The 13,137-nt window shown below is 28.5% G+C and overlaps 1 protein-coding gene across 1 annotated transcript; it reads right to left on the reverse strand.

Annotated features, from left to right (window-relative positions):
* Positions 1-1,802: 1,802 nt before the first annotated feature.
* On the reverse strand, positions 1,803-3,997 carry LOC124945572 (indole-3-acetic acid-amido synthetase GH3.5-like). Its single transcript, XM_047486028.1, is given in 4 exon segments — positions 1,803-2,566; positions 2,644-2,823; positions 2,826-3,553; positions 3,638-3,997. Coding segments are annotated over 3 exon segments (1,371 nt in total). The 5' UTR covers positions 3,424-3,553; positions 3,638-3,997; the 3' UTR covers positions 1,803-1,973.
* Positions 3,998-13,137: the final 9,140 nt, after the last annotated feature.

The following is a 13,137-nucleotide window of genomic DNA, read 5'->3' on the forward strand; positions in this document are numbered from 1 at the left end:
AACACACTCAAAATAACGAAATTAACTATTTGAGCATACAATGAAAATCTAAACAAAAAATGATCATCAACGAATAAACAAATTAAACATAAACTCTAACATTAACGAGCTCGGAGATCTTAAAAAATATCAATTTGTTTACCAACCGCCTACACTAATTTTCTAGAAGAGATCTCTCATATTGTCATGATAATATCGTTGTGGAGTAAACGCATAGATCGAGTTCGATCACTCAACGTCCTTCAGTTTCTTTCGAGCCAAATAATCCACTAGAAAATAATCGGGATAGAGACTCATCGACTCATTTCAATCGAACTCATAGTTTCTATCCAAACATCCGAACAATCAACGATTGACTCAGGCATCATCACTCACTCATTGCCAATCATGTTCCAAAGTAGGCTCCAAATCGTAGTCACTCACTTACAATGCAAAAGCAAGTGAAGTATCGTCTTCACCTTTTCGCAACACATTCTACAACGACTAACCATAATACACATTTTTCATACATCTATCATCCGTCAGATCTCTCCATGCATAACACTCAATTCAAAAAACGAGGTTTTTGAAGGGAAATTAGAATCTCATTACTTCTCATATAGAAAGTCATATGGGGCAATCTCTACAAATAATTTGTAACAATGATCAAGCTTAAAAGAATTAATATCTTGTCAAACGTAAGATATCACGAGAAATATGAATCACCATTTTGTGACCCTAAGATCAACATGCTTTCATTTAAAGTTATCTCTATATTATTAAGTCTTCTCCGGTGTTTAATTTATTCGCGAAACTATTTGAACGTTGTTCTAACATATTTTTGACGGAAGCTCACCACCATCAAATTTTAAAACTCCGTCATCTACCATCATCCCACATTTATTACATCTACTCAACTACAAAATTTTAAGACCAGAAAATCGATAACTAATGTTAAAGTGAACAAATAAATAGATATTCTAAAAACATGAAATTAAGTCGTGAAGGTCTTGTATAAGAGGGTCTCTTGAAAGTCGAAACTCATATTTTCAAAGTATCCGGAGAAACTAGGTCCCTCTTTCCATCTAATCAAACTAATTTGAGGTTTTCCTCAACCTCAAATTAATTTTTTTTAAATAAGATAAAATAATTGATTTAATGTACTTTATTTAATATTTTAATTGAATTAATTATATTGAGTTAAGATTAATCTCAAATTAACCCGAATAAACCATACAAGTCGTTAAGATATTGTCTTCCCTAAATAGGTGGCGGTCTAAGATGAAATAGACTATTCGTAGGGTATAAAGGTAATTTCCGTACATGCATTCAAACCATACGATTTTACTATTTTACCATCATTCTTAACCTAGTTGGCTTCTTTGAGATGGTGAATATTGATTTTTTTTTTCCTTAATTCAATATTTTTATTTATTAAAATATTAAAAAAATATTAATTAATTTCTAAAAGTAGAACCGCTATGGGATAATTTTGGTCATACATTTATATAAACAATTTTTTTAATTAATTGAATCATACATGGATTTTGGAGGAAAACCCCAAATAAAATTCAAAAAAAACTCTTTCTCAAATGAGCCCTAAACTTTTCAAACCCGGTTCTTAAGGGTTAGTTTGATCGTTTATTTTTACGGATTTTTACCTTATTATATATATTTATAAATTTTTAACATTTTCCCTTTAAATTCATACTTAAATTAAGTTTAAAAAGTGTTTTCAAATAAGTCAAATACAAATCCAATTTAAGCATGCAAAGTAGTTGAGAGTAGAAGCTTTTGTACATGGCTAATTGCAACTTCCTAAATCAAACTGAACATTAATAGTAGTTAAAATGCAAAGACACAAATAAACAACCAGCAACAAGAAAAAAACAAAATAAAAACAGATCGATGGGTTAAACCTAGATGGGAGCAAAATGTTGCCTTTCCTAAACATAATCAAACCATTACATTTTTTTCCCTTTTTTTTGGGTTGATCAGTTGTTGTTTCCTCCTACCCATAGCTTATGCCCAGCAACCCATTTAGGACATTTCGGGCTAAAATAACTCTTAACAACCCTAGCATTCAAAAGCTCAACAATCGGCGCAAATTTAACACATCGCGGCGTTTTATACTGATTAATAGACGCACCCAAACTAATCGCATAATCCATCAACTTATCAAAAGTTCCACTTTCCACCACTTTAATCTCCAACGCTCCAATAGATTTATCCGCCACTCTCCCCTGTCTATAAACGCTATTCAGCGATTCCTCAATCGCCAAACAACAATCTTCAAATACAGAAGGTGGAATAGGAGTCGAACCTTTAACACTTAGTTCCCAAAACAGAACATAATGACCAGGAATCGTTGTTAAATCAGCATAGCTAGTGTACTCTGTAACCGTCGCGTCGAATGGAACCAAATGGTTCACTGCGTTCTTCACCGCGTTTTGTAACTCAACCTCGTCTGTCTTGTCAGAATCAATGCTTAAAACCACGTTTTTCCGACATATGAAAGTGAATTGCGGCGCTTTGTTCTTGAATCCAGCCACTCTTAACACATCACCAACTCTGTATCTGTATAACCCTGATAAAAAAACAGTTTTTTTTTGTGATTAGGATAAAGCCATGAAAAAAGATTGAAGATTTGAATAGTTTACTCACCGGAGTAAGTTGTGACGACGAGTTCATAATCATGGCCGAGTTTAACATCGGCGAGATCAACCAATTCCTGCTGTTCTTTCTCGTTGAGAGCTTTTGGGACATTACCATTGTTTCTGTTTACAGGTAAGAACTCAAAATACGCCATTGTTGGGATTAGGGTATAGGAGACTTCACCAGGTTACAAAGAGGATTAAGATTAACACCAAAATAGCATTCAGAAGAAGCATACATGGTGCAAACAAGAGGAAGACCATTACTATAATAATCAAGAGTTTGAATATACTGTGACATAGTCCCTGTCACAATAACATCAACATATTTAGTATTAGGCCACAACCGGGTTATAATCCCCTGCCATGATTCCCGCCCGCATTCAGTTTCAAAGAAAAAAGCCAAATCCGGGTCGGGTTTCAGAATCCTTTCAACAGCTTCCCTAACAGATGGGTCGGTTATTTGTGGGTTTAGTACACCAGTACGGATATCATGACAGAGTAGTGGCCAATGTTTCTCTAGGAAACGGATAGCCCGGATGAAACCAGAGGCGAAAACTGCCCCGACCCGGAGGACTTCATTATGCTGGCATAACCCGCATAGCATTTGGGAATACATACTCTGGTATGAATCCGGGCAGAGAATGGTTTCATTTGGGCTAGTGTAATTTGTATACGGATCATATGGTCTTTCTCGAAAATGATTACTTTTATAGAAACTGGTTAAAACGGGTCGGGCTAAAAGACCTCCGGGTGTTTTAGCTTCTGATTTTGTGAATAAGAAATACATTCCTTTTCCTTATCTAAATCAAACGAATTGACTCATTATTGGCATTAGGAGACTGTAAAGATGTGATCTCCTATCAAGCTCATCTTCAATGGTGGGCATAAGCTTTCTCTCTCCTCCAGAAGTTCCCGAGCTAGACGATAACCCAGAAAAAAAAAACATGTTTTAAAAAACAGGGGAATCATATAATCATATAACAGCAGTATAAAAGACAAACCTTGTTAAGAATTCAGAAATGGGTCGTGAAGATAGAATCGCAGATTTATCTCCATTAGCGATTCGATTGATATCAGACTGTAAATCCTCATAAGAAACAACAGGCAACAATTTCTTAAACGTTTCTCGATCGGTTTCTCCATTAGTAAAATCATGTCGCCTTAAGTACTCAACTCCGGCGTTCTGTGTCAGGATTTCAGCCAATACCCGTCGTTGAACTTCGTCGGGATTTGACGTCACATCCTCAATGAACTGAAAAACCTTTTTGTTTTTTTCTAAAAGATTGTAATCGGAGTCTTTAGGTAACAGGATATTTGGAGCTTCAGGCATGGTTAAGAAAAGAAATGAAAAGTTTCAGAGATTAATGAAGGGTAAGTGGGGAGCAAGAGGTTGAAGAAAGGGAAGCTTGGCCATGGAAGAAGAAGAGTTGAAGCTTTATATAGAAGGAAAAGGGAGGTGGGTTATGGTCCCACTATTTTTTTGCATTTAAAATGCGAGGAACAGAGAAAAAGATGACTTGTGGCATGATCGTAAATATATCATGTTTCTAAGGGTAAATATTGATAATTAATTTACTTAGGGTTTGATAGAAATGAAAATTTCATTTAGGTCCAATAATTGGTTACACTTATAAGATAGAGAATAATTATATTAGTATTTGTTTTTTTTTTTTTATTTAAACTTTATTCTAAAACAATTTGAAAGAAATTTGGTTTTATTGTAACATTTATTCACTATTGAATATGTTTAATTTTTAATATGAGTATAAGTTGATAAAGAGTGACTCATCGAATGACTCAACTAATCATTTAAAGTAAGTTGAACAAATCATTTAACCTAACCTAACATTGCTTAAATTACATTATACCAAATTTTTCTACATTGAAGAAAAAACAACAAAATATAATTGAACACGAACAAACGAGAATAGAGAGAAATCGCACAAGAATCAAACAAATAATGTGATTGTATGCCTTGTAGGGGTCCACAGTCTATTGTCATCGTTTTATTCTAAATTTAAATTTAGATATTGAATAATAACTAAATCACATTAACTTTGTTTTCTGCAAATAATTTTCTAAAAGTTTAATAACACAAAACAATAAATAACTATACAAATCAAAGAAGTATCGTGATGGATTGTTATCAAGAAAATTTATTATCTCCGAAAAATATTACTTACATAAGAATAAATCACTAAAAAATCATTAATTTTTTTTTTGTATTTTTTTTGTATCTTATTGAGTAATTCATTTTTTGAGAAACCCCTTTAGTTAATTAATTTTTTTTTATAAATATGAATTTAAGAAAATCACTTCTCAAATGACTTGGATAATGCATTTAATTAACAATACTTGGATTACATTCCCACCAAACTTTACCTCATCTAACAAAAGTTCATTTATAAAAAGCAAGTCTTGCATTAAAACAACAAAATTGATAATAAAAAAAACAATAATAAGAATTAGACATAAATTAATAAAAAAACAAAATTAAACCATAAAACAAACAACGGTATGCATCTTAATTACCATGTAACTCAAACTACGATTTCCACAACAATATTGACATCGACAACTCAAAAACAATTACGAAAATGATATTTAATGTTATTTAGTACTATTGACTACATAATGCGATATGGACCGACCTTTAAACAAACCGACTACGTTTAAATTTGATTAAAAGTATAAATTTAAAAAACGAACTACACTAAATAAATCAACTAATCATCGCATAAAGTAAAGAAAAATAAAACATACTACATTACCACCAAACTTCCCTGCATATCAACCATAAACCATCCATTTTTTTCTTTTACTTTTCTTAGTGCCATCTTCCCTAATATTCCATTTTAAAATTCTCTTAAACAAAAAAAAAGTACTCTTTCTTTTCAACTTTTTGCTTAGTACTTGTTTAATGCCAAGCTTTTTGATGTGGATTATTTTTTATAAATGCTGTCATATTGTTTTTTTAATTTATTAATTAAATTATATTTTACATCAAATTATTCCAAATTATCCAAACAATTAACAGCTTCTAATTAATGAGGAATACTTACAAAGATAGTGAATTATTTGAAAATTATTGAAACAACCCAAATCAAACAAGCCCTTAAATTGATGGGATTTATTTACCAATTACCACACAAGTGGCTTAAAGTTTATTTTTTTTAATTTTTTTTCAATGATTTATGGTGTTTTATGGAATTGAGGTATTTTTTTTATATTATTATTATGATTTATGAGTATTATGCGCGCGGATGTGCTCCTTGTTCAGCAGGCAGCCAATCCCGTTTTCCCATGTCAACGTATCCTTTACCGTTCCTTTCTTGTACGGTTAATTCATACACACGCCTTGTTTGATTGTTAATTATAAACAAAAACAATTATATTTTATGAAGAACAAATTCAAGAATGGATTACACATATTTATAATCAAGTTAAGCTTGCAAATTTATTGGTTTGATTACAAGATGAATCCATAATGCTACTTGATAAAAAAACAAAAAAAAACTTTTGTAAAAATTAAGGAAAGAAGATATTTGACGCAGAAATGAAAGCTTTAAAATTACAACAACTTCTTCGTCATGAGATGTCGGGCTTGTTTTATATTGGGTTTTTTTTTAAATATTGTTTGATAAAAAAAATAAATTATTTGAGATTTTTGTAAAATAGATTATTAAAATATTATGAGATAATAATTTTTCTCCAGAATTTAGAGTTCGATAACCTATTAGTTAACGTGATTGTATTATATTCTACTTTTTTTTATTTTGTTTTTTATTTTTCTTATCAAGCTTTATCGTTGTGTTTAAAATAATTTTATCATTTAATATGCATGGATTTTTAAAAAAAAAACTCTTTTATATTTAAAATAAAATTTAATAAGAATAAGTACGAATATTTTGATATCTTAATTATAATTATATATATTAAATAATTTGATAGTTAGAATTATTATGATAAATAAATGAGATTTTAGAAAAAAGAATTCTAAAGCAAATTGAAAGAACCAAAGATCAAACTAATTGGTCATGATGTTCAATCTTGTTATGAGATGGCATTGCAAAGTTTTCTTTATTTTCATAATTTGTTATTTTATGATATTTTATTAATTTATAACAAATAATATCATAAAATAATGATTTGTATTGATTTAGTTTCTCCCATAGTAACATGATTTAATGGAATAAATCAATTTTATTTTGAAAATAAACAATAATAATAATAATATTAATTAAATCATTAAATTTACACACAAACTCTTAAATTATTAAATATGAATATATTGATGTGTATGTTTAACATAATGATAACTTAGCCTAAATTAATTATTAAAAGTCATGTATATAAAACTCAAAAATATGTAATTCATTAAGGTAACTCAGTTATTCGAATGGTTTTTAATAGACTATAAGTTATTTATCAAAAATAAATAAAATAAAATAGGTCAAGTTGGTAAGAGTAGATGAATTATTTACATTAATAATGTTTGTTTGTTAGTGATTATTAAAAATATTTTTGATTAGCTTCAGATTTGGTAATTAATAAAGTTGACATTCTAAACACTACTTAATTTGATGTTGATTGTGGCGCAAACAATGTCTGGTCATGGTCATACTTATATTGTATATATAAAAACAAATTTAAGATAACTCTTCCCAATATTTATATTTAATTTTATAAAAATAAATAATAATAATTTATTTTTATTATTGCAATTAGTTATGTCATTTAATTAACGTCAATTTTTATGTTCATGGGGTTTATTTATGTTCGAGACTAATATGACTTTCACAATTATTACTCAATTTAAACTAAATTTAAACTAATGTTTTAATTTGAATTAAATAAAAATAATAATTCTTTTAATTTGTTATTACTTGAACTGTCCTTTCTTAATGAATTTAAACTGGTATAAAATAAAATAACTAAACACTTTAATTAAAATATATGAAAAGTGATAAAGGAAAAAATTTGGAAGGAAATGACATGTCATTATATCATTTTTGAAAAAAAGATAAAAGGTGAGAAAGGAAATAAGAGAGATAAATTTTGTTATTTTTTCGGCCAATCAGATTACCCACGTAATTCCTTCTCATTTCTTCTCTCAAATTCCTTCTCTCAATAATTTCTCATATATATATATTTTAAAAAATAATAAACCAAAGAATCTCAAACTCCACTCATCACTAGAGGTTTGTTGATCTCAATTTGCTTATTTTGATTTAATTAGATTAATTAGATCAAATGTTCAAAATGTTTTTAATATTATAAATATATTAGATTATAATAATTAATTTTCAAATAATAATTCAATTAAACAATCCCTAATAATTTAAGATTCTCGGCCTAACATTATTACAACAATGTTGTCTAATTCAGCCTGACCAAACATGTCATGTCCCTTATAAATAATACATAAATTAAAGAAAATAACTAATTAATTAATTGAAACTTTTTATAACTAATAAATAAATTATGAAGCCATGTTTGGTTGAGGTTCTTTTTATCTATGGATTATTTTAAAATTTTTAGTTGGCCATAATTTTGATAAATAAAAAAGACTTGATATATTTATTGGTTAATAAATTTTTTTTAAAAAATGAATTTTATTACATGAACAAGATGATTATTCGCACGTGTCGGTTAAAAAGCATTGGGTTGACCGGTCGGCACGTGAGCTTGACCCGTCCGTCTGTCCGTCCCAGGTTGTTAATTAAATTTCAACGGCAGGTCAGATGATTTAACGGCGAAAACTCCGACAAACCCACACTCACTGTTCTTTTAAGTGGAGCGTTATATGTGAGCATTTCTGGGAATGTTTACAGAATAATTCTATTAATTAATTCCATAAATTCATAAAATAATTAATTTAATTAATTAATTTATCTTTACATAATTTACTTATGGAGGTAGAGAATGTACCACTTGTGGGAGACACACAGGGTAATGCAAATCTTTGACCGTTGACCTCTTAATATTTTTCTTTATTTTATATTTTCAAATGTTTCATTTTCTAATTCATTCATAACATACTTTTCTCGAGATGCCCGATAAGTTACCAACTTTTTATTTTTTAATTTTTTTTTTATAAAAAATAAGAATTATAAGAAGTGAGGAGGATATAACATCATTCAACCACATTCTTGATTACAAATACATGTTTAGATGTTTAATTCAAATTATTTTTTCTTACTAAGAACTTATGACATCTTATTTATTTTTAATTAATTAATCAATCAATCCAAATATTAAAATACTCATATTTTAAATATAAAAAATATTAACAAATTTTCATTAATTTTTCATCTTTATTAATAGAACGATGAAACTTAATATTATTTGTATCGTGCTTAGATTAACTTCTCCATCTAAGTTAAGTAAGACGAGAAAAATATCGCATTAGCTTAATTATGATATTGACGTAAAATGATGGTCAAAGATTATAACTTTTTTTTATAAAGAGTCAAATATCCCTCAATATTGTGTTTCATTATGTAAATTTGTGATGTTTGAATGTTTGTTTAATTGTTTCAAAGTACAACATGGTAGAAGTATGACTAATTCATCTTTTAGGGAAAAAATGCTTGTTTACTTTAATTGTATATGTTTGTTTATTGTACATTGAGGATATGGATACATGTTAACATGTTTAGCCCCCCCAAAAAATCTTTCATATAGTTTTACAAGAAACGTGACATTCTTTTTTATTGTTTCACCATTATGTGAAAGATCACAAAAATTATGGATAGAGTTGAAACAAGTTCAAACAAAAAGAAAACATAATAATTGAATTCTTTGTACATCAAAACTCTAGTGAACCCTTTTATAAAACATATATTGCCACACGAAACATAATACATCCAAGTGATACATCAATATCTAAAAAAATTGTAACCACGAAAAAAATAAACAACTTAAAAAATAAATAAAGAGCAAGACAACTTCCCAAATACATTCAAAACTCTAGTGAACCTAGAGAGTCGGAGTCGGCGTCACAGTTATGCACATCGGCCTTATTTTGGGCATAATTGACATCGTATCCGTTGTAACGTATTTTTTAAATATAGCATTTTGGAGGATATTCACATCCTTATCAACAAACAAAGGATGTTATTAGCATTTGGGTTCTTCTTGGGAAATCATAAATTTTATTCTAGTTAAATTGTATAAAGTTATTTATGTTTAAAAGAATACTTTACCATTTCAAAAAGAAAGGTTAGAAGTATAAAATGGTCTCTTAGTTGAAGTGAAGAGACGTGCACGTTGGCTTGATTATTAATTAGACAATTATTTTTAAACTTAAAAATCGTATATGGAAAGGATAAGACAGCTAACATGTTGTCAATACAATAAATCTTCTCCTCAAGGCTAAGGGGTATGGAGAGAAAAAAAGGGGCAGAGATTTTTATATATAATATTTTATATTTTATCCATGATTGTAGTTATTTTATTATTTTTCAACTACGACAAATAATAATCATTTACAAATAGAAAAGAAAAAAAAAATTGAAAGGAGAAAAAGAATGTGAATAAATATACAGAATCAAAATTTGAAAGTATAAACCATTTCATTATAAACATATTTTTGTTACAAGTGCAAAATTACAATAAACCCTTTTAAAATTTGATTTTAAATAAGTTATGAATTGGTAAATTACGAGATAAAATTCATCAAAAATAAAACAACTTTGAAACCTCGTAGCTTTTAAAGAGAAATTTGTTTTTAAAATTTTTTCTAAACCAATTAATTGCACATAACACAAACATATTAAAATAAAATTAACTCTTCTTAAAATTAGGTCGTCTCTTAATATCAAATCAAAAGAATTGAAACACCCATCATATAGGGCGAGTAGGGAGAGGCGACCATCAAATCATCTATACAAATTTTCGGGTTGACATATTCAGTCGAAATAATTAAAATTGGTTTATTTGACCAAAGACACAAAAATTGAAAATGCATGTAACATGTAGTTGTCGAACCTTAATTAGTTAGGTGCATCCCCTACCTAGAAACATTTGTCTTATTGTCAGATATAACACAAATTAGTTAATTACTAATGAAATCCGGGTTTTGCGGTTTAGTTTATTTGACAATTAATATTTAATATTATTAACAGAAAAATAATGTGATATAGTGTTCTACAGATTAAGAAAGCAGGAGTTAGTATAATTAAATTAATTAATTAAATAATTGTGGATTTCATGAGTTAGGTTTGAATTTAATTTAGAAAAGATAATACTATTAAACATAATTTATTAATATTTTTTATTTATAAATTTAATATCAACTCACATGGATATTCCCTGTCTCTATATCTTTTCTTCATGCAAGTTGATTTTATTTTTACCTAACAACAACTGTTTGATTTAGTTGGAACCACATTAAGGACTACAATTTGCTGAAATTTTGGGCATATATCATTAATTTGACTTATATAATTAAGAAATTTAAACAAAAACTACACCTTCACCTAATTGTATATTTTGTTTTAAAATATCAATTTCTTCCATTTCTGACATACAAACAAAGTATATTTATTCAATTTGAAATCAATGCTTAATTATTGGTTGTCATTTCAGTCATTTTCATTGATTTTAATTTTAGTGAAGGTGTAAATTAATATGAGGAACTTGGTACTTATATTTAGAAAGGAAGTTCGATCCATAGCCCTATGAACGTCAAACTTTTTTCGTATGTCGTTTGCTTTGAAAGCTATGATAATTGTCGTCTCTCCCATCCGTCTCTCATCCGTTGAATCCATGACAATATTTGAATAACACAACTAATTAATGACATTATTAGATGATTAAAACTTTTATGTTTATTCGTGATAAATATTTTTTTTTGTCTCATCTCGATTCATTAATATTTTTTTTTTTAAACTTTTGTCCACATGACATAATCTTTTTAGTATTTTGTTCTATGTTTTTCCTATTATCACTTTTGATCTTCTCCATATATATTGTGGATCAATCCAAATGAGTCTCATATTTTCAAAAACAAAATTCAGGTTTGAATGAATATATAGTCAAATAATCGAACCAATCAATTCATAATCACATCTATGCATACAATGACAATACAAAGATGTTCAAAGAAAATGCCCAAGTTTGATTCATGTCCCAAATAACTTACCATGTTATTTCAAATGTAAATAGTTTTACTTAAAGAGACCTATCCCACAATTACTCCAACTTAACTTGTACGGTTTATCTGTTAGGTACGACTCTTACCAATTGAGTTACGTAACTTAGCGAGTTATCTAGTCTATGAAATTATTAATACCAATCTTTTAAAAATAAAATAAAAGAAGAGAAGATATTCATGACCCATTAAGAAAGCACGTCGGTAATTTTACATGCATGTGATCATCATCTACGGCATGAGTTTTTGCTGTAAAAGCGGTTAAGGAAATATTAGGTTAGGATCATGTGAGCTAACTACAGCTGTTGAGACCTAATTTTAGATTTATCGATTATATATTAATATAATAAGAATAAATCAGGCGGACGTCATCAGACAAGATCTTGTTCCCAGTACTATAAATATATATTATAATTATATTAATCAACTTTAATTTGGCTGTTAATGAAACTAATTAAATTACAGATAGTTAGACAAACAACTTTATATATTAAAGATATCTAATTGATCGATCCACTTTCTTTCTTTCTTAATTAATTAATTAAATTATATTACATACTCTATCATAATTATGGGTTAGCAAATGGGTCAAAGAGGTGTCCCTGTAATCCCAGGTTTCCATGGAACTGAGTGTTGCATGGGAGACAAGGCCAGTTACTGTACTGATTAAGAGAGCTAGGGTTAGTCAATTAATTATTTTATTAATTAATTAATTAATTAATAGGATCTTGTAATGAAAAAGACACGATGATTGGTTGCGAAGGATTCGGATCGATCATATTCTTAATACATTTTTTTCTTTTTTTCTCACATGCAAATTCCTCACTTTTAGTTTTTATCACCTCGACGTGTATAAGCACATCTTTTCATAATCAACTACGTTAATTATAATAATTAATTCATTCATCATGAATAATTGCCCTTTGCTTATGTTAAAGATCGTTACCACTTAAAGGCACATCAACGCCACGTCATTTTCCATGTCATTTACCACCTTACTTCTATTCGTAAAAATAAACAAGGACCTCGTATAATGCCGGTAAATGAAACCCTAATGACTCTCTTGACCAACACGGGTTAATGTCTATTTAAAACCACTTAACAAGCTTAATTTAAGACGGTTGATACAAAATCAATGCATCAATCGAATTGCATTTTGAAATCATACAATATTTCATTAGTTCATATATATCACAAAATTAGGATGAAAATTGAACAAAATTATGTCATTTCATATAATGTTGAGTTTCAAACGATAAATAGAATCGTAAAGAGTTTGGTAGGACGCAAACAAGTGTTATATCTGAACAAGACGTTATCTGAACAAGTGTTTGGCTAAAATGA

The sequence above is a fragment of the Impatiens glandulifera genome, chromosome 7 (assembly GCF_907164915.1).
Source record: "Impatiens glandulifera chromosome 7, dImpGla2.1, whole genome shotgun sequence".
Classification (NCBI taxonomy): domain Eukaryota; kingdom Viridiplantae; phylum Streptophyta; class Magnoliopsida; order Ericales; family Balsaminaceae; genus Impatiens; species Impatiens glandulifera.